Here is a 25,959-nt window from a genome sequence, read left to right as displayed (position 1 = left end):
GTTCCTACATTACACTATTTACAAATTCCTCTAAAATAATGTGTAAACTTTTCATTGTACATAGACTTAACCAACCCTTCAAGATAAGATATTTTAACAAATCACTTATGGTGTTGTTTAAATACATATCTACATAATAATATTCTAAGATTTGTCTAAACATCTGTCCTAAGTATCTGTCAAGTATGATATGAAGATAATCTGAATATAATAAAATGTTTATTTCTTGTATAATAAAATTTGAAATCGACTTTAAAATAAAATTGCGCGATAGTTTTTTACTATAGTTAAAATGATTATGACCTTTATTAGAACTGTGATATTTGTTAGTTGTATATGTGGATACTTAGCGTTTAAGGTAATGTATGTATAAGATTCTAAATATTCATTATCTTTGTATAGAAAATCCAATTTTGGTAATTTATTTTATATATCAAGTTATTTCTTCTTTTTCTAATAGCGCTACAACCCTTTATGAGTCTTAGCTTGCTTAACAATGTTCTTCCATTCTGCCCTATCGTCTATCCATATTTTACGGGACCTTTCATTTGTTCTGTTTCCTTGGAGCTTCCATTTCTGGATTACTTTTATAGCTCGATTATCTGGCATTCTTTATAATTGACCAAGCCAGTTTTTGACTTTATAAATCTAACAATCTCTGCGCTCTGCATTAGTTCATTCAGCTCGTAGTTCATTTTAATTATCCGCGAACCATCGCTGCAATGGGTTGGTCCAAATATCTTTCTTAATATTTTGCGGTAAAATATTCTCAGTTGATTTGCGTCAGTGGTTGAGATGTTCTACGTTTCACATCCATATGTGACAACTGGTCTAATTACTGCTTTGTATATTCTCAGCTTAGACTCATGATTCAGTAACTCACTTTTCATAGGTCTTTGTATTTATAAAAGCACTTATTACCGCTAAGAATGCGTGCTTGTATTTCTTGACTGGCGTTGTTGTTATTTAATATTGAGCCTAGGCAAGGAAAAGTCGAGGCATATTCGTAGGTATGATTGTCTACCTTCAGATTCCATGTTGATTCGACTTTGTGCACTCCATATATTTCGTTTTACTTTCATTTATGTACAGACTAAATGTAGCAGTTTCCCGTTTTAGCTATATAGCTTTTTCAGTTAATACCCTTTGTTGCGGCTCATTATGGCAACTTGATCCGAATTTGCGCATATTTGCATAGATCTTATATTAATTCAGCCGTTCATATCCAATTTTCTAACAACAGCTTCCAAAGTTAGATTTAAAAATGTTGTTGATAAGGCATTGCCTTGTCTAACTCAATTATCAATATCAAATGCTTCTGTCATATCTCCTTCTATTCTCACCATAACTTTGGCACACTCTAAAAGCATTCGTATAAGTTTAACTAACTTTTGGGAATCCCTAACATAGATAGTTGCTTTAACATCTTTTGCCTATCTGCTCCATCAAACGCCTGTTTGAAATCGATGTACAATTGTAAATTTGTATGTTGTATTTATCACATTTTTCATATCTTTTTCATACCTTTTAACATAAGTATGTATTTGGTCTATAGTTGACCTCTTTGGTCTGAAACCACATTGGTATTCACCAATCATTTCTTCCGAAAACGATTCCAAGCGGCTGCACCTAATTTCTGATAATATATTGTAGACGACATTTAAAACTGTTATGCCCCTATAATATTCGCATAGTCGTTTGTCTACCCCCTTGTATAGAGGAAGGATGATTCCTACTTTTCAATCTTCTGATATCTCTTATATTTCTTAGTTGTATAAGTGGCTTAGCGTTTAAGGTAATGTATGTATAATATTCGAAATATTCAGTATCTTTGAAGAGAAAATCCAATTTTGGTAATTTATTTTATATCTAGTTATTTAGCGATACAAAAAACTCAAATGTACTAGTGGAAACAACAAAAGGATGGGTGCTGGGAAAGGAAGAAAAAACTGTTAATCTAGGAAAGACATATGTACACTTTGCCGGGATTCCATATGCCAAACCTCCCGTAGGAGATCTAAGATTCGCTGTAAGTATGATTTATTTTGTATTATTCTACTCTTTTTCTTGTTAGTTCAGGAGAAACTCGTTAATTGCTGCCACTTGATCGCAATAAGACCTTTGTACCATACCCTATTATTTTCATTAGTCCTGTGTCCTCAACTAAGGCCAACTATTTCCTTATTGGTAGTTTTAGAATCTCTTCTCGAATTTTCAATTGACTAGTCAATTCCTGCCTCACATCTCTTAACACACTTTGCTGGTACAAGATGTTTCCTATTTCCTTATTGGTTATATATGGTTATAGTTATTCTTATGTAATGGTTAGGATCTCATCGCTTAACACACTGGAATGGCATTCTCTTCTATTTCGCATTTTCTGCACCATGGCTCAGTCACCACTTCTTTAGATGATTCCTTATCAGACACTTTTGAACCTCGTTTTTTGTAGCATCTTTAGTGATGCCACAGAATGGTTCTGGGTCTACAGAGGTTTCTCTCGAGTCTTCTTTTGCCAATAAATCTGCTCGTTCATTCCCATGCGCCCCTTCATGAACCGGCATCCATATTAAAGACACTTTGGTGTTCCTCGCCAGTTTTGATTTACTGCCCAGGTAGATAGCCGGTTGGCTATCTGTATTAATGTTGATTCTCTATGCTTTGGGGTATCCAACTCCAACCATGATTTCATCAATGCAGACCACCAAAGCAAAAACTTCAACCTGGAACACCGTTGTGTGTTGACCTAGGCTGTAAGATTTATTATAATTACATGTTTGTCCAAAGACTCCTGATCCAGAACCATGGACAGTTTTAGATCCGTTAGTGAACCATACCATCATTATTCATCATCATTCAACTCGGATCTATCCACTGCTGGATATAGGTCTCCCTCAGTATTTTCAATGTAGGTATTTTTGTTTTGTGCTGTTTACATCCAATTTTTGTCGATCCGTTTTATATCAGACCATCTTGTTGGCGGACGACCTCTACTTCATATGGGGTTGCATCTGATCTTGCATCTGATCTGCAACAGTACTGAGGAATTTTTCCCTAGTTCCTATTGCAATGTTGTCTACGAAACCCTGGACCCAGATTCCTTGGCTACTGTGCCCATGAAACAGGTTATCAATAACTATATTCCATAATGTTGGGGGCAATAAACCCCCTACAGGGCACCCCTTAATTTTCCTCAGATGTATGATACCATCTGAATAATCCACTTACATGTTGGGTTGTTGATTTTCTTCCTCACCAGTGCACTATGTATTGACTCGATGGAGGTATCAAATGCACCTTCTATATCTAAAAATGCAACACAGGCGACTTCTTTCTGGTGTAAACTTCTTTCGAGTTACAACACTAGATTGTGCAGGAGAGCTTCTCCTAAAAATACTATTTGGCATTTATTAAAAATTTATTTCATCCTAATTCACTTTTTTTCAGCCTCCTGTACCAATCGATTCATGGGAAGGGATTCTGGATGCAACTAAAGAAGGAACTGTCTGTGTACAGTTCGATGTTGGTAACGAGGACTGCCTCAACCTTAACATCTATGTACCTCAGGTAAATAAAACGACTATGGAACGATATGGGCTCTTAACAATTTCTTATTTAAACTAACATAAAACGTAGTTCATTATTTTCAGCGTAGCAATTCAGATACAAAACCCTTATCAGTAATATTTTACATTCACGGAGGATTTTTCTTGTTTGGAAATGGCGGATATGTATTCCAAGCACCAGATTATTTTATAGAAGAAGAGATAATATTTATAACCTGTAACTACAGACTTGGCATTCTTGGTAAGTAGAAAGTTCAACGATGTTTATTTGAACAACATTTGCCCAACAAGCTATTCATTCCCGAGAACTTATGGCTTTAATTTTGACGTCATAGTGACTATTTTGTTATTACTTATTCATAGCTAATATTATTAGAATAGAAAAGGCTAGAGCTAATTTTAATTAAATGAGAAGAGGGGTCTACACAAGATGTCTGAATTTAGAGTTAAGAGTAAGGTTAGCAAAGTGCTTGTCTCGACTTTATTTTACGGAATGGAAACTTGGACCTTGAGTGCGGCATCAATGAAAAAACTGGAATCATTCGAGTTGTGGGTGTATAGAAGAATTCTGAAAATATCATGGATAGAAGACGTCACAAACAAAGAGGTTATGAGAAAGATATACAATCCAAATCATAAAATTGGAATATCTCAGAGAGATCACACGTGGAGAGAGGTACAACTTTTATCTACTCTATGTCATATTATGTATAAGTTTTTAGTTTGTGAAAATTGTCATTATAGATAGCAGTGCGTGAAGTGTTTAAAGTGTGCGTGAAGTAACAATGTATTTTAAATAGGACTTAGTTTTTCGCACTGTTTTTGACACACTTTCATATGATCAAATATCCTTAACTTTCGCGTTGTCATGGTGATGACATAATGAGCAATAAATTACGACAAAAGTTTTGACAGTTTTGTGGTTTGAAAGAAGTTAGAATTTTTAAATGTCAAAGTTCTAAAAATTGTAGAATAGAAATAAATTCCAGTAACGAAGAGTTACAGTTTTTTTATTTGTTCATCATAGATTAAAATATTGTACGAAACTGTGCGTGAAGTACTTTTTGCGAACTTACGCGATATATAGCACTCGCTCCGTTGTCGCTCGTGCTCTAAACATCGCGTGCGTTCGCAAAAGCATACTTTACGAACTGTTTCATAAATAACTATTTTCTACAACCGTGTTAAAAATGCAATTTTTAGCACTCCATACGAGCGTTAAAAATGATACTTTAAGGCAATAGTGCTTTAAAAATTTTAAGGCACTGCAGTTCGTATTGACCTTATAGCAATTTTGATGTAATGTCAAAAAAATATAAAAATGGAATGTCAGTCAAGTTCAAGTAAAAGTTTTTGTAGATATTGTCCTGTAATTACGTTTGTAGAAAAAATATTGTATGATATGCGTGTTAACAGGCCCGGCCCTAGGGATTTTGCCGCTCTGGGCAAGATCGGCAACTACCTCCCCCCCTTGGTAGACTCATGAGATGCCATATTACCACAGAGCAAAGAAAAATAAAATTACGGATTTGATTTGCCATACAGCTTGCCTCATGAGCAACTGTTTTATCGTTGTTTTTATTGACGGTGATTTCTACAAGAGCATCGTAGATTTCTTCAATTTGGTATCTGATGGGGGTAATTGCATCAATTCTACTTTTCCATCTAGTTTCGTAGTTTGTAGTTTCATTGAAACAACAAAGGTTTCAATGTCAGGCTAGAAATATGATTTCAACGATGAATAAATGCTGCAAAAAGTTGTCAATTTTTGTCACTAAGGAAAAGAAAGAAACTGCAAACTGTGAGGATTTAGCAGCACCGTTCACGACTAAGTTGAGTGAATGGCTAGAACATTGGATAAAAAATGCTCAAGGATTCATTTTCAAAATTCTGTTTTGAACTCCTAAGTTTTCCCTTTCATGTTTGCCCCATTATCATACCCTTGTTTTCTCATATCTTCCAAACGTATTCTTCTGTAATCCCAAGCCAGTGGTTTCTAGTACAGGCACAAATGCAAGAAAATGTTCTGCAATTTTAACACTTTGTGAACAGGAACCTAAATTGATAAAACGTACAACAATGGTCATCTGTTCCACCCTAGAAATATCAGGTGTACAATCTAAAATTATGCTATAATACTGTTTTGATTTCAAAAAGTTTAAAATTTTATTTTTGATTTGGTTATGAAGGAGCTGAATAATTTCGTTTTGAATACGTTTTCCCAAGTAGTAATGCTGCTTGTTACTACTATTCGTTGTTCTCCTAACGTGCTTTTGTAAAACATAATCAGTTTTTTCACAGAGCTCAACAAGCTTTAAAAATGTACCCTTGTTTTGATGAAACAGTTTATCAGAATCGCCCTCAATGGAAGACATTGTTGTGCTAAGAACTGTATTATTGAAATAAGTCGTTTTATTACATTTTTCCAATGGCGAGTGTCTGAATTTAGAACTTTTTGTGTTTCTTCGTCTATGGTTTTGCCGGATTCTAGTCTAATTGTTTGTTCTACCCACTGTCGCTGTGACTGTAGATGAGCTGGAGACTTAGCGTGGCTGGGCACAGCTTCAGCCATATGTTTCAAATTATTTACCCGTTTTCAGTAAATTTAATTTTGACATTAGAAAATATTTTACAGAAAAAACAATACACAGAATTGATTGTCAGAATAAATTAACGACTTTCTCTCAACATTTTCACCATTGCACATTTTGTAACTAGTAGTTAGTTGTAAATCTATGATATGTTACCTGTTATGATCTGTTATCTGTTAATATATGATTATTATTTCTTCAATTTAAAAATTGGCTGTCCTCTAAAATTTGCCGCCTCTAACTTTGTCGCCCTGGGCAGTCGCCCATTTCGCCCACCCCTGGGGCTGGGCCTGCGTGTTAAAAAGTACATTTTTAAGGCACTCATGTGAATTGCAGAACTAAAGTACATTTTTAAGGCACTCATGTCAATTGGAGAACTCTATATCGCTCATTCTGCAAATTTTCACATGCGTACCTTAAACGTGTAGGTACTTTTAACACTTATATTTATCATAAATAACTATTTTTTAACTGATGTTCCGTATGGTGAACAGTTATGTTTGCGTAGGTATACAGAACTTTTGTATAGGCGAGTCTAATCTAAATTTATAATCAAGATGCAGTAAAAATAAACAAACTAAAACACGTTAAATGCTACTAGGACTACTCCCGAATCATAATTTACAATGTATAAACTTTAAAATTAAGATTCGGGAGTGCTCCTAGTAACATTTGACGTGTCTTGGTTTGTTTATTTCTACTGCATCTTGATTGTAAATTTAGTATACATTCCTCCTAAATCAACTTATATGAAGCCTATTGTACTATCACGATTTTATCCGAATTTTTAGAACACTACCCTTTTTATGGAACATAATGTATTTTATGTTACAGTTTTTTACTCATACGGTTTCTGCCACACGATTTATATACCTTACAGTTTTACCGGACGGTATTTTAGCCGCACTGTTTTAAGGTATATACTTAAACGAACCGGCTGAACCATGGTTATTTTAATATTTGCGACCATACAATTATACTATCATCATTCAATCTTCGCTTGAACACTGCTGGGCATAGATCTCCATCATAATTTTCCATCTGTTTCGATCTTGTGCCTCTTGCATCCAATTCCTATGGCAACGTTTTAGATCATCAGCCCAACGTGTTGGAGGACGACATCTGCTTCGCTAGGCATCACCTCTTGATAGTCTCCATTTCAGTATTCGCTTTGTCCATTTGTTATCTGTCATTCGAGACACGAATTATGAATGTTCTTTGGAAAAACTCTTTTTTAAAAACTGAACTTCACAATTAAAAACTTTTTTTTCGACAAACAAAGATTTTAGTTACAACTCAATAATTTAAAATCAGACTTTACTTTAACATTTAAATCAGACTACTTTTTACTATTTTTTATCAGACTGAAAAATATTGATTTTTACATGGCCTTTTATAATTTTTATGATTGCTGAATTGCTGTTCCAATACGTCGCAATTATTTCCAGAATCTTCAACGCTGCGACGCGGCGGTACCTCGTGTTGATTCCACGTGGTAGAATATACTGGATGGTAGCGGTCGTTGTTGTACTATAACACACGTGACCTGCCCAGTTGCATTATGTATTTCCCCAATTACGCTATAATGGGTATAATATGGGCATGAGTAGGTACTACTCATTGAGTAGGATCCAAAATACTGCAAGCTAATTGATGGATCTGTTTAATGATTACTTACTTGGTTCTTTTAGTCATTCTTTGAAGCATTATGGAATTTTTGTGTATTCACATAAAGATACATATCATAATATATTTTGCCATTATGTATATTTTTTACCACTATCCATTTACTTTCACAGGTTTTCTTTCGACCGAAGATGATGCATCTTATGGGAACTGGGGACTTAAAGATCAAATTCTAGCCTTGCAATGGGTAAAAGAAAACATCGAGTTCTTCGGTGGTGATAAGAATTCCATTACTATTATGGGGCAAAGTGCAGGATCTTGCAGCGTTAACTATCTCATACAATCACCAAAAGCGAAAGGTAAATTAATAAAGATCAATTATAGTCATCATCATCAATGGAGTTACAACCCTTCGTAAGTCTTTGCCGCGTTGACTATTACCTTCCATATTTGTCGGTCCTGTGTCACTATTCCTATACTCACTAACTCCTATTTTCTCCAGATCTTCTCTGACTGCAGCTTTCCATCTTTTTTTAGGGCGTCGTACCTACAGACCTTCTCTCATCTAGCCTTTCCCAAAACACATTGTTTATAAGACGATTGTCGTTACTAGTGTTACTGTGTATCATATGCCCTGTCCATCTGAGTTTATAGGTCTTTATATATCTGACTAGATTTTCCTTTCCGAAGAGAGACTCTAACTCGACTCGTTATTGTATTTACGTCTTCAGTCGTTTGTCACGCTGTCTCTCCAGGTGCCATATTTATCATTCGAAGGATTTTACGTTGCTACACCAGCAATTTATATACTTCTCTTTTTGTTAGCGTCAATGTTTTCCTTCCATACGCAACTGCTGGTCCTATTATGGTCTAATATATCTGGATTTTTTCACCTCGTGAGAGAAGTTTTGACTTCATTAGATGTTGTATTGCAAAGAAAGATCTCTTTCCTGCCATTATTCGCGTTTCAACTTTTCGCTCTATTTTGTTGTCGTTGGTGATTGTTGCTCTTAGATATTTAAATTCTTTAACCACTTCGAAGTTATGATCGCTTATAGTAGAGGAAAGTTGCCAATTATGGAATACCATTTTGTTTTGGGGATATAAAAAAATACCTTTATAGAAATGCAAACAGTTTAATGTTACGACAAATCAGTCATACATTTTTATATAGTAATTAAAAGCCTTCTATTAAATATCTTAATTAACACAAAAAATTCGAACAAAAAAACAAAATCCCAAATGAGTAACCAAATATGGAATAGGTACCCATATATGGAATATAGGCATAAACCAACATATCAATAACTAAAGATCAACTAAATTTAAATAAGAAAATTGTGAAAAATGAAAGAAGTAGCTTAATTCACTTGCAGACATCACAGATCCATGTATGAAACTCTGGACCAGCACACACATTATGCACTTAATCCACTATTCCATATTTAGGCACCAACGACTGTCCATATTTGGATTTGTACATTAGTTCAAACTAGTATCAACATTTTTTCAAGTCGGAATGTTTTAATTACAGAAAGTCATAAAATATTAAAATAAAGGTATTATTGATATACTCAATAGCATAGCGCGTCTGTACTCTTGCATAATAACCAATAATATTCGTTGAATATATTTACCTTTGAAATTTTCTGCGAGACGATAAAACAAAACGCGCCTGCCAGACACGTATCGTTCCCGCATCTGACACAGAGTTGTGAATACGATAATAAAGAGAGCGACTGAAATAGAGGATGTTCTTGTAGTGCGCTTCCAACTTATAGTTTCGGAGAAATCAAGGAATTCCATATTAGGACACTATTCCATATTTGGTTACTTTCCTCTAGCTAATATTGCGCTTTATTCGCAGTCATTCTTGTTTTGAGACGACCATGTATTTTGTTTTGTCTTCATTTGTTTTTAGACCGATATTTTTAATGCAGCTTCTTCAAAGCTCGAGAGAATATCCTTAACTTATAATGTTAATTGTGCCACTGCATCTACGTCATCGGCAAAGGCGAGTACCATTTTTGCTCCCCGAGCAGCTATGCCTGGTTTGATTTTTGGATAAATTTTTCGCATGGCATATTCTAAGGCCAGGTTAAACAACAATGGGGACAAGGCATCTTCCTGTCTCAGTCCAGAATCAATTATATTAGCATTCTTTATTGTTCATCTTTCTATTGTGCGACTTGCGTCCAGTATTCTTAATACTGATATAAATAATGGTCAATACCTATTTTTTTTGTTCTTTTATAGATTTATTCCAAAAGGCAATAATGCACAGCGGTACCAGCCTGACCATATGGTCTTTTGTTGCTGAGCCTCGAAAAATTGCTTTCATGATGGGAAATTTGCTGGGAATAGATGCTACGGATTCCAAAGAACTGGTACAAAGGTTCAGAGAAATGGATGCCTCTAGTTTAAGCTTTATGTCAACCGTAATAAACATAGTGGTAAGGAATAATAAAAAAACTTCTAGAGTAGACTCCCTCTATAACGAGAACTGAAATGGCAGAATTATCTTATGATAAGTCGATCTCGTTATATCAGAGAACAATAATATAGTATATCTCGTTATATCAGAGTACATACATATGAATATGCAGTTTTCTAAGATATTTACATCCTATAGTGAAGCCATTCCGAGCAATAAAAGATGCTAAATATTGTTTCAAATATGCTTTTGAAAAAGAGTCGGTGGATAAATAGGATGAAGTTGACAAGGCGGTGGAGTTTATTACATCACTGGCCTCGATAAGCACACAGATTTTAGGTATTTCTGTATACAGGCAGCTGGGGTATTTATTTGTAGCCATCACCACACCAAAAACAGATAAAGAAACATGTTCTCCGATCTCATTTCCCCCCGTTATAACCAAATATGCCTCGCTATCGAGTATAGAGGGTTATAGTTCAATAGGAATTTCATGGGACACCTAATGTACCTCGTTATAAGCGAAACCTCGTAATAACCGTATTCGTTACAGAGAGAGTATACTGTACCTAGTTGCTTTATTTATCCCTTTGATTTCTTACAGTTGGAATTCATATATGATCCAAAGAACGGGCTGATGTTTGCTCCCACTATAGAACCATACCATGAAGGGGCTGTTTTGACGGAACGAAGCTATGAAAGCCTAGCTACGGGAAGATTCAATAAAGTGCCAGTTTTGATGGGGTTCGTCTCTCAGGAAGGTGCCGATATTTACCAATGTAAGTAAAATACTGTTTTATCCTGTAAAGAGGTGGGCATAAGTGAGCTGGAGTTCTTAAACACGACGTTGGGCATGTTACTATGCTAGTTAGTAGATCTTGAAACTGATAAATACCGTTTTTTTTTGTGTTTTTATTACAACAGTTTTACTGACAGGATTACGATTGCGAAGCTACTGAAGAAGATTTTAAAGAAAGATGGTCACACAAATAAGAATACCATCGCAGTCCAACACTATACAGTCGCGCAACAATTCGTAGAAAATACTCGTCTTTCCGTCAAACGTACATCGTCACGTCAACGCTATTAAAGATATGGGTTTGCACTGTTAAGGCCGCGTCTCACCATCAAATAATTTGATCAAACAGTTTGAGCAAACTCCGGAAGTACGTCAAAGTGACGTCACAATTGCAGTTTTTTTGAAATTCTAAAAATCTGTGCTCTCACTATCAGTCTAGTTTGATCAAATTTTTTGTATTGAGTTGTCTAACTTGTGTGTACTTTATTTAAAATTAAAATTTTTCATTATTATCCACAATGAACACTCAGGACGTGACGTCACTAACTGTCACTTTCAGTTTGCTCAAACCAGTTTGATCAAATTATTTGATGGTGGGAAGCGGCCTTTACCGTCCACATTTGCTGCAGGAGCTAAAACCGCTGGACTTCAAGCCGCTCATCAATTTTTACGAGTGGTACCTAATCACGAGAGCAGTCAACCCTTTCGAGAGACAAATCTTGTGGAATAACGAAGCACAATTCAAAGTTAATGCCAGGGTAAGCACACAGGTTCGACATGAATAACTGAATAAATGAAGTCTTATGAGGGAGGTAAACATGATTTTTTTTAATTTGGGCCCAAGACTTATAAACATTGTCTGCTGAACTAACTATGAATTTCGTAAATGTGTTTTTTTTTTCAAATTTCTTTTCTCTTGCCTTACAACTGCCTTCTTCATAATATTGTGTAATTGTCTTTCATACCACGATACATTTTCAGCTTTTCACAAAATAAGGCCCTACCTCTTTATCTATGACCTCTTTCAAGAAAAACTGTTACCTAATGACCTAAACATACCAGAATCTGTAAAGAAAACTGCAACAGATGAAGTTTGGGCGCAGTTATTCAACGGTTCTCTAGGCTTTAGTACTACAGAGCTTCGACGGGTAAGTTTTATATTTGCATTCACTTTATATCAGTGGCGGCTCGTACCACTTTAAGAAGGTAGTACCACAACTCGGGCAGCCGCCAAAATTTTTAGTGACGGATTCACGATATTGTCAAAAAAAGGTATACTGACAACAAAAACTAAAAAAAAATATGCGCGGATACTTTAATCTTATGTACATATCTTAAGTTTATTGATCTGAGGTGCCAAGCAATTGTCCAACATTGATCAAAACAGTTCCGTAAATTAATTAATAACAAAAACCTCTTAACCTACCACCAGCATTTACTGCTGATAGTGCTTGAAAATTGTTATTATGATTTAGTCTCTATTTACCAATTTATAAAAATAATACTATTTCATTATTCACACATATGCACAAATTTTTGTAATGTCACTTTTAAAGTTTACGATATATAAAGTTCATTCTTCTATTTTTTGGTTGCAAAGTTTTCAATGACTTTATAATTAAAATTATCAATATTATTTGCAAAATGCTTTTCTGCAGATAGCATAGGTTTCGATGTAAACATCGAAAAACAGCGTTCTGCTTCAGATGTGTGTATAGGAATGGTAACTAAAATACTTAAAAGTTTAATAGTTTCTTCAAATGTGCTTTTTAAACCTTCCCTCTACAATAAAACCGATAGCGAAACAGCCCCAGAGGTAGTACTTAATTCGTCCCGCTAATACCGTACCTACTTCTAATTCAGTTTTAAACCGAGTTTTGCTTAAAAATTAAAATTGTCTCCATGGTTCATTAAGAAATGATTCGGAGAACTGATGCTTACAAGCAGAAAACTTCTCCGACATAAATAACTTAATTATTTATATGGGAAATAAGCCACAATTAAAATGAAAAAAATAATTTTATTAACGTTTCGACGTTAATAAAATTATTTTTTTCATTTTAATTGTGGCTTATTTCCCATATAAATAATTAATCATAAAAATGCCACAAGGAAATAGCTTCAGAACAACATTAATAAATAAATAAATTAGAAGCAACTAAATGTCCGGAGAAGACCTTTGAAAGATCTGGTACTTTGAATAATATGAACCTTTAAGTCGTTGTCTAATTCGGCGCTAAAATTGACCAGCTCCTTAAATATACCTCTATTTTCTGAATTTTCTTTTTCGTCGTGACCTCTTAAAGCTAACTCGAAAGCTCCACAACACCTTATAACATTTGTAGTTTTTTTTCTAGCGAAAAACCACCAAAAAAATTTTTAAAATACTAATCTTTATTGTCAATTAATAAATTAAACTTAATAAATAATCAAAATATTATCAAAATACCCACGATCATGATGCACTAAAAGTTTAATTATAAATACAAAAACTTTTTAACAGAAAATATACATAATAAAAGCGACAAACCAGCACGTAAATAAACTCGAAATAAATAGACCTGGCTTCATACCCTCGTGCCTGGCACAGAGATTCTAATGTTAAGGTATACTAATAGTCCAATATAGCTCTTTCTCTGTCACTTACATATAATGCTCGTAAAATCTTTCTCTCTTTACTCGTGCCAGTACTGACTTCGGCGCGAAGGAGATTCTCCTGTCGAATACTCTCCGCTGTCGGCAGGGATTGTATTGCGCCCATAGTTGCCATATTTTATATAATTTATGAAGATCAAAAGAAATACACACAAAAAAATTAATAGGAATTAAAAAGTTTTGAAGATAAAAAATATGTTTATGGATAGTTAGCAAGGTAGTGCCATGGCTCTATGGCACTACCGCACGGGCCGCCACTGCTTTATATACCTGCTCAGTGACATTAGAAGACCAAGAAGGAATAATTTCTTAAACTCATTTTTTTTGGCCACAGAATGACTATATTTAAAGCATTCTATGATAACAATATCAATGTTTTGTCTTTTATACTTTTTGTAAAAATAGATTGCTATCTTTAAATTTTTTGTCAAGAGACCGATTTATGAAGACCGGCTGGTACAGAAATTTTTAGTTATTAGCGATTTTGACAGTGGTAGAATTGTTGCCCATAGAGATACTGCCGTACTAAGCTCAAAGGGGGTATCTGACATTTTTGGGTATATTGAGATTTTGATGTCTAGTAAATTCTTGGATCTTCGTACTATACGTTCTATACGTTACTAAAGCTATTAGGGGAGTGCAATTAGAACGAAAAGATACAATGTTTCGGAAAAAATCAAACAAGGTTATATTTTTCTAAAACTTTTTTTGTTAGTTTATAAATATGTTAAAGTAAAAAGTTCTACTCACAAATTTCGCCGCTAATTGTTTATTAATTGTTTAAACAATAACAATTGTTTTGTATAAATAATGTTAAGAATATGGGTGAATTCAACATTTTATTTTGCTAAAAAATGTTTTTATTTTAGTTTTGATTATGCTGAACTCGAATCTGACATTACAATTTGCAAATTCAAAATGGCGGATTCAAAATAGCAGATTTTTTCCTAAAAATCCTTAAAAAGTAGTTGTAAAATCCGAATTTTTTTTATAAAACGTGTTTGTTTACATATATGTGGATATTTTCGAGAGGTTGCTGAACCTGAATCAAATTTTGATAATTTAAATTATAAAATGGCAGATCCAAAATGGCGGATAACTTAAAAAATAGTTGTAAAATCATAATTTCTTTACAAAATGTATTTATTTCTACATATATTTAATTTTGAGAGCTTTGATAAACCTAACTTAAATGTTAACATTATAAACTATAAAATGGCGGATCCCAAATGCGGATTTTCTAAGAAGAACATAAAAAAGAACATTTTTCTAAAACATTTATTGTATTTATTTTTAACAGGTTGTTGAATCTAAATTATAGATTAAAAATTTAAATTTCAAAATGGCGGATCCAAAATGGCGGATATTTAAATGAAAAACGAAGTAGAATCCAATCAAACAAATATGGAATTTAATTCTTAAAAAAAAAGATAAACAAATAATTTTCACAATAATATTAAAAATTAAAATGTATTAGAAAGAATATTAAAAAAAAACAAATTTTCGATTAGAAGGATATAATTACATATTGGAACATAGTTTTTAATTCCAAACAACTTTTCTTTATAAAAATTTTCGATATTGTGAAATATAAAGGTATTTTACTCTTGAGTGAAATTCATATTTTTTTATATACCTCGTACAAAATTAAAAAAATTTGATATTTGATGGTTGAATCTTATGTTATATACGATGTAGAGTACTTTATAAAGAATAACTTTTTTTCGTAAAACTGATATTAAAAAAGTTATCAATAGGTTCCAAGTTACGCAGACATACTGTATAAGAGCTAAAAAAATTTTTTTTGTTGAACATTTATTATTGTTGAAGCTTATTATTAAATGTATTTTAGGTAAGTTTTACAGAAAAAAGTTTTGATCACTCTGTATATACATTTTTTCAGCTGATAATTTTCAGTTTTTGTATTACATTTTTGTTATCTTTCTTAGTTTTCTCAAAAAGAAATTGTTTATTTTATTTTTAAACTAAAATAATTCAGTGATTTTAAAAAAAGACATCCCAAGCTTTAAAAAAAATAGCAAAAAAATGTTATTAGATTTATTCAAACTTGAGTAATACCGTCTTAAAGTGGTGGGAATTCTGTAAAACTACGAAGTTTTCAAAAATTACATTTTTTGAGACATCGTATTATTTGAATTAAATTTTTGAGATTTTTTTTGAATAAAACATCGTTTAGTAAGATGATTGAGAGGTAAGTTGTGCAAATTTGAGAGTTTTATAAGTAAAATTGTATTAGTTACACATTTTTAAATCATTTTTAAACAGAATTCATGTAAGACTCACTTTCCGCCCACACCGTACTTATGTCCATAGATTTTATTTCTTTATATTACAACCATAAGATAGCTTATTTCATCTTCTTTCATGTCCAATTTGTAAAATTTCTTTTGATCTATTACTTAAAGAATTACATTAAAAAAACTCAAGCGTGCAATTCTTCCAACGCTAGTTTACAGTGCGCCAATGTGTGTGAGAAGGGTGACTTTAGCGTTATAAATAAAAAATTACAGAAGCTAGATATTTAATTTTAGAAAAATCTTTATATAAGGTTTTTTTTGTAAAATTTTCTGAATTTTTCAATGGTCAAGTCAGTTTTTTTCTAAAAATTATATTTTTATAGTTATTTAAAAAAACATCTAACTTCGCTGTTCATTTGTTTAATAAAAAATGAAGCACCCACTTCTCGAGTAGAACTTTTTGATATGTTGTTTATTAAACATTTCTTAATGAAATTACAAAACGTTTTATCTTGTTTGATTTTTTCCGAAGTGAAAATCTAAATGCACTCCCCTATATTTAGCGATAAATATTAATAGTTTATTTATAAATCTCATATTTTGTTTGACGTATCTACAGTTTTAAACCTATTTTGCTAAGCATAATTGGATGTAACCGACATATACTAAGATATAAAAGTAGTATCTTCACAGATACGGCTGTTTACTTTTAGTTTTTGTTAGATACTCCTATATTGCCTTAGTACTTAGTATACTTAGTACTCACTATTTACCACCTTTTGCCTCTAGTATGTTGGTAGGAACTACAAATTGTAAATAGATGTTACCTGTTTTTGTTCCAATTTTTGTTCTTGTGGAGTATCAAAAACATTCAAGACAACAAGCACATTGATATCTATTTTATCTAAAACCAGGGTTGGCAGGTTTAAACCAACATGCTTAAAACCTTGTTGAAACCATGGTTTAAATCAACTGGTTTTTTTAAGAAAAAAAAAACCTGTTTTTTTTTGTTGAGCCTCCAAACTGGTGTTTTTATTTAAAGTTTTTTATTCAGCTGCCGCAAATGAAGAAAATTAAGATAAATAAATTCTATTTTTTACTTTCGAACTTAACTATTTTGAATTTGTTTTGATACCTTTGAAGATGTTTTTTGTTATTTTAATTTTTTGTGTGTGTAAATAAAAATAAAAGTTGTCTTAATCATTTTTTTCATTGTTTGTTACTATTATTTTATAAAATAATTTATTCCTTTTTAAAGTATTTAGACTTATGATACTTTGTATCAAATAAATCTAGTTTAAACAAAAAAACCTGGTTATTTTGTTTTTTTGTTTTTTTTTAACTTTGGTTTTTGCCTACCCTGTCTAAAACTAAACCTAACAATGAACAAGAAAGAACAAATAATTGTATTTATAAAATACCTTGTGAATGCGAACAATTTTACTTAGGTGAAACATCAAGGCCATTAAACGTTAGAATAAGTGAACATCAGTCTTATATTAAAAATAGAGAATTTGATAGATCTCAAATATGCGAACATCGAGGATAGTACATGTTTTATGTATTATTAATACATATATCTATGTATTATTAATAATATTTATAATTTAAAATACCATACATATAAGATCAAAATTTTGGTGTTAGTTTTGAGAGTAAACTGCATGTAAGACTAAATACTTACAATGTCGGGATAGTACCATGAGGTTTTTTTCCCGGTTTTTCCTCGTGATCTACTATGGAATCACTTACGTGAGAATTTTACTGTCACCATTGCCTGTGGTTGTCTTTTTAAAGACAAATCGCATGCTATGATTTTTTTGTGACGAATATTCTTGGGTTGAAGTTGATTTCGTGTAATCGAATGGACTATCTTTCAATATAGTCGTCCCAGGAACGCAACTCATAAATGTTGGCAATATCATTTTAAAGTCTTCTACTTTAAAATGTATAATAATATTATATATCATATGTCTGAATTATTGATATGATGAGTCAGATTAAATAGAATTATAAAAAACATTTTTTACTAAGCAACAACATTTTTGTTTAATTTAGTAATATTTTGTATTTTGAAAACGACATCCGATGTGGTCCTCGAAACGTCAATTAAATCAGTTTTTTAGTTAAATTGTGGCTTAGTTTCTATTTAGAATAATAAATTACATAAATGCCACACAGAAATAGCTTCAGAACAATATTGGAAATACATAAACAAAATTTAAAAAAATCATCAGAACTTTGAACTTATCAAATAATTTAAATATCTATTATTACATAGATTACTAAGCATTAATGGTCGTAGCAGTGTCTTCTACTTGAGCATTTCAGCATAACTAGGTACTTTAAATACCTTTTATAGTTAAATGTGACATAATATGAATAATTCCCTAGTTAAATATGATATAATGCCCTAGGGCGTTATTTTCAAAAATAAAGCCCTTGGGCATTAAATTTAAATAACTAGTTAAATACTGTCAAGTTGACAAATGAAAACCTAAGTAAAACTATAGTTACCACAATTACGTTACGACTATTGCTGGTAAATGTACTTATTTAAAAACTAATTAATTCAAAATCCATTCAAATTTTTTGCATATAAAGAAGAATTTATTCGGACATTAAACGTTGAAGGCACCACGGGTATTATAGACAATAACGCTTTCGGTCAACGTATATACCTCAAGCGTTATTATCCTTATAATATCCTTATTCTGGTACCTTAATAACTATTATATCCTAGTAATCTCTAATTTATATTATTTTATCATTGGTAGTATCCAGTGTAAACACTAAGCTTTATTAGTGGTATCTGCTTTTACTTAAGAACTCTGAACGTAACTACGCAGATACCACTTATTTGGCGTAGTACATTGCAGTTACAACTAAAACATCTTAGCATTGATAGTATTTTTTGTTGTAAATTTGGCAGTATCTGCCATAATTAATGTAAAATAATATATTTTACTATTATAACAATACATTCAGCTAAAGAAAAAAATAAGAAACTCGATAAAAAAGGTTTGAAGGTTTTACCTAATAAAAAACCAAAATAAATGAGGTTTGAATTTAAACGTCGTTTTCTCAGTTTGAGGTCTAATGTAGATACCCCTTTGCGCTTAGTAGGGCAGTATAGGTTTGTCGTATCGCAAAATTGGCCATCTTGTTAATTGTATGGCAGTGACGGTTATACTTGTGTGAACATACGAAGATACAGGAAGTTGGTCTTCTTCACGAAGCGTCAAGATAGGCGCTTTAGACTGCTGGTTTTGCGAGACCGTTTTGCTACTATTCGTCAAATCTCTGACCAATGGTTTGGAGTAGAAGGCAGACCTGTTACTATGCGTACATTATACCTCGCATTTGAGCCTTTGGACTGATTTCATTCCACCCACGACTAGTGCTTCCTTCGACTGTGGACCACTATCAACGTTTGAATTGGTGCAGAGAACATTGGGTGACAGAATGGTATAATGTAGCATTCAACTGTGAATCGCGATTTTGTTTAGAAATGGATTTTGGTCATAGGATAGTAATAGGCCTGGATCCCGCGTACCAAAAAAAAGTTGAATAATAGCAAGCTGAAAATTTGTTAATAGCTTAACAGTGTCTATAGTCGGACAAACTTTGACATACGGGAACACTGGAACAGGGGAAGTTATAATTGTGAAACAGGTTAAAAATTTGGAACGTCAAGATTATGAAAACGTCCCATGTACTTTGTCGGACAGAATTTGCAATTGATTTGTTACCCTTTCATTAAACTCTCATGCAAAAATCAGACTGCTATTTATCACCTGTCATAATTCCTGTCATTTGATATGTTCTACGTGTCGGACTTATTAAAATGCCCAGTTGGTGATAAACTCATTATATTTAATGTTGATTTTTGTACGTTTCAGATATCCCTCAAAAAAAATATACAAAAAAAACTCAAAAATAAAACATTAACAACAGGCGAAAGCCACAAAAAAATTAGTAACAAAACCCAAAAAACGGGCATAAGGGGCCCACATCCTCGAGCGCCGAGTTACCGAACTGGACATAGCTCATAGCGGGAACTCGGCGCCCGAGCAAGCAAGACAGATCGAAGATAAGTCACTAGAGATAGCGGAAATAGAGCGCCTCACGCTGGCCTGCATTGATCGGAGTAGGATTTCATGTGGGAGTCCGTGTACCCAAGACTCCCATATGAAAAGCACTTTGCTGATTGAGAGCCCCTAAAGCGCATCAGAGTGCTATCGGGGGGAAGTGAATGGTCTGGAGCATTGAAGCGGGGTGGAGTGACTCCTGGTTACAGGAGTTAATCCTCCTCGCCCCAATGACTTGTATCACCCGAATGTCATTCTCTAGGGGTGAGCAAGTCTCTCAGGCTGGGTTAAATGACTATGCTTGCAGTTGGTGATAAATACCAGTCTAATTTTTGCATGAGAGTTTAATGGAAGGGTAACAAATCGATTGAAAGTTATAAAATACATGGGACGTTTTCGTAGCCTGACGTTCCAAATTTTTAACCTGTTCCACAATTAACACTTCCCCTGTTCCAGTGTTCCCATACATCAAAGTTTGTCCGACGAGACACCGTTAAGCTATTAACAAATTTTCAGCTTGCTATTAATCATCTTTTTTGGTACGCGGGATCCAGGCCTATAAGACGCCGCCGTAGACAGCAACGAGATATCGGGTTTGCTGTTGAGAGGCATGTAGTACACAGGACAGTTGGAGTAATGGTTCGGGGAGTATTGCCTATGGTAGCCGATCGCACCACTTGTGTTTATTCGGGGCAATCGGGGCAGTATGATAGCTGCGCATTATGTTGATCACATCTTACAAACCACTTTACTGCCTTATCTAGACGGCCGCCGACACGCCCTTTTTTTCAGCAAGACAACGCGCGTACCCATATTGCCCGTCGAACTATGGATTTTCGACTTTCTCCAAGAAGCTATCGTTAATGTTTTGCCGTGGCCACCCCGTTCAATGGATTTAAATCCTATCGAACATGTTTGGAATATGATGAGAAGGAGACTGTCCACATTGCACCATCAACCCAAGACTCTGGCACAGTTAATCCATGAAGTTCAAGTTGCTTGGAACGAGGTGCCACAAGTAAACAGCGATGATCTCATTTTGTAAATGCCTAGACGTGTACAGAAGTGTATTTAGCTACGGGGTCGCCAACACACATTATTAATTTTTTTTTATTACATGTTATCGTTACTGTTTGCTTCTTGATGTTACCATCTAAATACTATGTTGCCAAGAAACTAAGTTCAAAGAAATTATTCCTTAGGGTGTCTTCCAAACACTTCTAATGTCACTGAGTATACTTCTTGGAAAATATTAGTTTTATTTCAGTTCATTACTGAAGATCAGTTCGTGAGACCAATAGTGGAAACGGCACGACTGATGGCACAGCACATCGATGTTTATTTCTATAGGTTTTCTTATTTGGGAGAGAGTATGGAGGAAGATGGACCTGGAATAGGTAAACTACATACTCCTCACTTTATCTTTATTTTAAATATCAGAAATAATATCGCCTTTTTTCCCCTTTTCCTTAGACTTTATGCATCTCACAAAAGCGTTTGACAGAGTCCAACTAAAAGAAGTAATCCAAATCATGAAGCAGAAAACGCCAATAAAAATATAGCGATATTCAGGGAATTTAACAGTTGCAATAAAACAATACAGAAAACGGAACATGGGCTGACCGAAGAAATAAACGCGTTTGCAGGAATCAGGCAGAGGGAAGACCTCAGTTCAAACCTCTATAACATTATCATGGACAAAATAATAGAAATCGTAAACAACGGTGTAACCAGTATGATCCTTAGGGGGGTTACAACTACTGGACGGTCTCTAGGGGTTATGGAATAGTAATGGTGGTAAGCGAATAGAACTCAAATTACGTCCCAATGGGGGGGGGGGGTTACAACCCTCAAAACCCCCACTAGTTACGCCACTGATAGTAAATGTAACCAAAATTGGCTACAAAATGGAAATCCGAGCTTTGTAGATGCAATAATCATGGCAGAAAATGAAGGCGATTACTTTACAGATTCAATATAACAGCACACAAGTTAATTTAACGCCAAAGGCCCAGTCGATTTGCTTATAGCCAAGTGATAGATCAGATGTGATCAACGATTAGTGATTAACGAGCACATAGCTTGAAACTTGGTGGTCATCTGAGTAGAAAACTGAGTGAGACCACATTAGGAAGAAAAAAGATGTATAATCTCTTCTTGCCTCGTTGGTAGAATCTGTGCAATACGTTTACAGAGTGTGAGCTTAATTTGTAAACGGACTTACTGAAATGGAAACAATTTCCCAAATTACGTATTTGTTATAGAAAAAGAAAAATGTGCATCTGTAGAATGTGTTGTGCCGAAAATATTTCGGTAATTATTATATAACAATAAAGTTATACTGTATACTAAAGCTGTTTTTTTTCTATTCGCGTTATCTCTTTTCCACAGGTTTTTCAAAACATGGTTTCATCTTTCATCCTTAGGACATGTCACATCCATCTTAATCTGTTAATTTTAATTGTTTTTATGATATTTGGAAATATAGAGGGGGAAGACACTACATACATATAATTTAATAAGTATATTTGGTATACTAACGTACACCAAAATTTCTGGAGAGGGGGTTAGCACTGAAATTGGAGAGGGGGTTAGCACTGAAATTTATTTTCATTGAAAATCAAGACAATTTTTATACAATTGAACTTTAGTGTGCTTTCAGGAAATTCACATGGATATGACCTATATTACCTGTTTTATTATGATTACTATACACCGAATCAAAAAGCTACAGATATATTAACAAGAAGAAGAATGATACGAATGTGGAAAAACTTTGCTACAACCTCGTAAGTGTATCCCTAAACCGATATTAATGTTAATGTAATTAGTCATTCTACCATAGGGTGTGAGCCTGATTGTTTACCTACTTGTTTAGTTTATTAATGTCTGGTTGCACCAATAGTTCTTAAGAGGCAACATCAGCGCGCGGAAAACGCATTCCAAGACTGCAGCTTTAATTTTGAATATTTTGTCGAGATAGACAGACATATTCGTAATATAGTAAAGAATGGCAGCACAGTAAAGGCTTACTTAACCTAAGTGGTTTTTTCCATTATCAGAGGAACCAGTCACTAGCAAACTTGAGTTATATGTGCTCAAATTGTTCCCCTGATTAAAGGAAAACTATATTCACTTCTATAGAGGTTAATTTCGTCACATTTTTTTATTTCAATTAACGTGTCTCGGCTGCTGCGGCCATTGACACAAGGAACATTACAATAACAATAAATAATTAAGTTAAATTTACAGTAGGTGGTATACTTTACAATGTTTAAGAAACTCTATCACATTACACAATTTGTTTTTAGAGTTTAAAATAGTACACAATTTTCCGTGGATGTCATATTTGGTCCGTCCTGCTGCGTAGTGGTTGCACTCCACAAGTAAGTGCAGTACACTTAGTCGAGTGTTGCAGTGTTGGCAGTTTGGAGGTTCTTCGGGAACCATTAAGTATCCATGGGTTAGGCGGGTGTGCCCAATTCTGAGCCTTCTGATGATGGTCTTCGGTCTCCTTTCCATTTTTACCAGTCTAGGTCCTAAAATGCTTGGTTGGATGGACTTTAATTGGGTATGTAGTGCACTTGCTCCACTGATTTTGCCACATTGAGGTAGATAACTTTTTAATTTCAGTTGTTATGTCTTGAAACAACTGGATATTTTCATCTGTAAGATCAGAGCGAAGTGCTTCCTTTGCTACGTGGTCAGCATTCTCGTTTCCTTTGATACCAACATGTGAAGGATTCCATATAATCGAAACTGAAGTATTTGATTTAGCAAGTGCTGTTTACCTTTTTCATGGATTTTAATAACTATTGGATTTGTTGTATAAATTTTTCTAATTGAATGTATGGATGATAATGAGTCTGTGCAGATTGCTAAATTTTTGGTACTCTGCATTGGAACATCTAGAGCTTTGAGTATAGCGTAGAGTTCAGCTGTGAAAATACTAGTCATCTTGGGTAGTCTACACATGGCTAGTGTATTATTTGTGGAAGTAACAGCACATCCTACACTTTCTTCGTCTTTAGATGCGTCTGTGAACATTATATTATCAAACTTGCCTCTATTAATTATATCGTTAAAAGTTTGTCTCATGAGTATGGTGGAGGTTTCCATTTTCTTATATCTGCACAAATTTACGTTTAAGGCAGGTAATATTTTTAGCCAAGGTGGAGTATTGGGCTGAATAATGGGGGTGGTGAGATTAAGGTTAATATTTTCTAAGAGTGGCAATAGGAACTGTAGAGATGAATTGGAAATATCTGAACTATGTGTTCACGTTAACTGAATATTTTTAATGAGTTGACAAGATATATTATTAGGATTTGCAAAGACCTTGGCAAAATAGGAGTTTAATAGACGTTGTCTTCTAATATTTCAAGGGGGTTCACACGATTCCACATATACACTTTCTGTAGGACTAGATCTGAAGGCTCCGAGGCATATTCTTAATGAAGTGTTTTGAATTGTATCTAATGATTTTAAATAAGTTTTAGGGGCAGTCATATATAATATAGATCCATAGTCTAAATTAGATATTATTAGGGCTCTGTATACTCTTAACAGTATTTCTTCTTCGGCTCCCCATTGGCGATTGGCTAACGATTTTAAAAGATTTATACTTTTTGCAGCATTGGCTTTGGTTTTTCCTATATGCCTCTTCCATGTTAATTTTTTGTCAAAAATTACCCCTAAAAATTTGTGGTTTACAACTACTTGTAATGGATGCCCTTTTAATGTTATGTGTGGAAGAGTTTGCTTATATTTTTTGCTAAAGTTAATTACTTTAGTCTTTGTGGGTGAGAAGCTAAAACCAATTTTGTTAGACCAGTGACATATGTTATCAATGGTATTTTGCAAAAGTGTACTAATGGAGCTTGTCACTTTACCCGAACAGTAAATGACTAGATCATCCGCATAGATATTATGTTTGACAGGGGCTTGTATTAAAGAACTAACGTCGTTAAGAAGCAGTAAAAATAAGGTTGTGCTAAGGACTGATCCCTGAGGTACTCCTGTCTCCAGGATATATGAGGGAGACATTTTACCATTAGCAGAGACTTTGAAACTTCTGTTAGTTAAAAAATTCTCAACAAACAGATATGTTTCCAGATAAATTAGACTCTTGCAGTTTTTGTAGAATTGCCACATTTGTCACATTTAATTCAGTTAAAAATACATTTAAAGTTAAATGTAATCAAAATATATTAGTATAAAAATTACTTATAAGCTTTTTAATGTCATTTAAAGAATAAATAACAGTTTTGTCTTTGCTTGATTTTAGTAATCCTACCCTGAAAGACAAATATCTAAATCCTGACCAAACAATTTGGCCGGTATATAAGGAAAATGGTACTTACTTCAACATAGGAGAGAAGTTAACACAAAGAACAAATCTAAGTGCCTATAGAATCCATTGGTGGAATTATATATATAAAAAATATGGTACTCGTCCTTTCTCCACTTATTAAGAAGAATCAATGAAAGTACAAGAACCAGCCAAAACTTAAAATAAGACTAAATTAGAATAAATCTTAAAGAAATAATGTTTTTTTACTTGATCCTATGCCTTTCTTCAACTATACAATTTAATTCCCCAATGAATATTACAATCTAGATACAAAAGTAAACAGTAAAATGTACAAAAACTATTTCAACATTTATTCCCTCTCTCTTATCATTTCCCCATTACTGAAGACCATGATTTCCTCCAATCTCCTAACAAATTTTCTCCAATTGGTCTTTATCTTCAGCTGCTCTTAGGCTTTTACAGAATGAGTGGCCAGCTGAATTCTCAATTTGGTTGAACCATCTGGTTAGTGACCATCCTCTTGGTCTTCTCCCTGGAACGTTTCCAAAAACAATCTCTTTACATTATCTCATCACCTCTGTGAACCAAGTGACCAAAGAACTGTAGAATTTGCTGCTGAATTTGT

The 25,959-nt window shown here is 33.7% G+C and overlaps 1 protein-coding gene across 3 annotated transcripts; it reads left to right on the top strand.

Moving 5' to 3' along the window:
* Positions 1 to 118: 118 nt before the first annotated feature.
* LOC126879121 (juvenile hormone esterase-like) lies at positions 119 to 25,569 on the top strand. 3 transcript variants are annotated; one of them, XM_050642073.1, is made up of 11 exons: positions 123 to 358; positions 1,874 to 2,029; positions 3,448 to 3,567; positions 3,651 to 3,807; positions 7,957 to 8,142; positions 10,040 to 10,236; positions 10,822 to 10,996; positions 11,998 to 12,164; positions 21,288 to 21,417; positions 22,683 to 22,809; positions 25,308 to 25,569. In XM_050642073.1, the coding sequence occupies exons 1-11, from the start codon at positions 293 to 295 to the stop codon at positions 25,492 to 25,494; spliced, it is 1,668 nt and encodes a 555-aa protein (XP_050498030.1). In that variant the 5' UTR covers positions 123 to 292; the 3' UTR covers positions 25,495 to 25,569. The 3 variants fall into 3 exon arrangements, 2 of the variants coding, with proteins under 2 accessions (XP_050498031.1, XP_050498030.1); XR_007695985.1 differs by lacking the exon at positions 25,308 to 25,569 and having other exon boundaries at positions 119 to 358; positions 21,277 to 21,417; XM_050642074.1 differs by lacking the exon at positions 21,288 to 21,417 and having other exon boundaries at positions 120 to 358; positions 25,308 to 25,451.
* The last annotated feature ends 390 nt before the right edge of the window (positions 25,570 to 25,959 follow it).

The sequence above is a fragment of the Diabrotica virgifera genome, chromosome 1 (genome assembly GCF_917563875.1).
Source record: "Diabrotica virgifera virgifera chromosome 1, PGI_DIABVI_V3a".
Taxonomy (NCBI): Eukaryota; Metazoa; Arthropoda; class Insecta; order Coleoptera; family Chrysomelidae; genus Diabrotica; species Diabrotica virgifera.
This window is presented reverse-complemented; position numbering and strand designations above follow the sequence as displayed.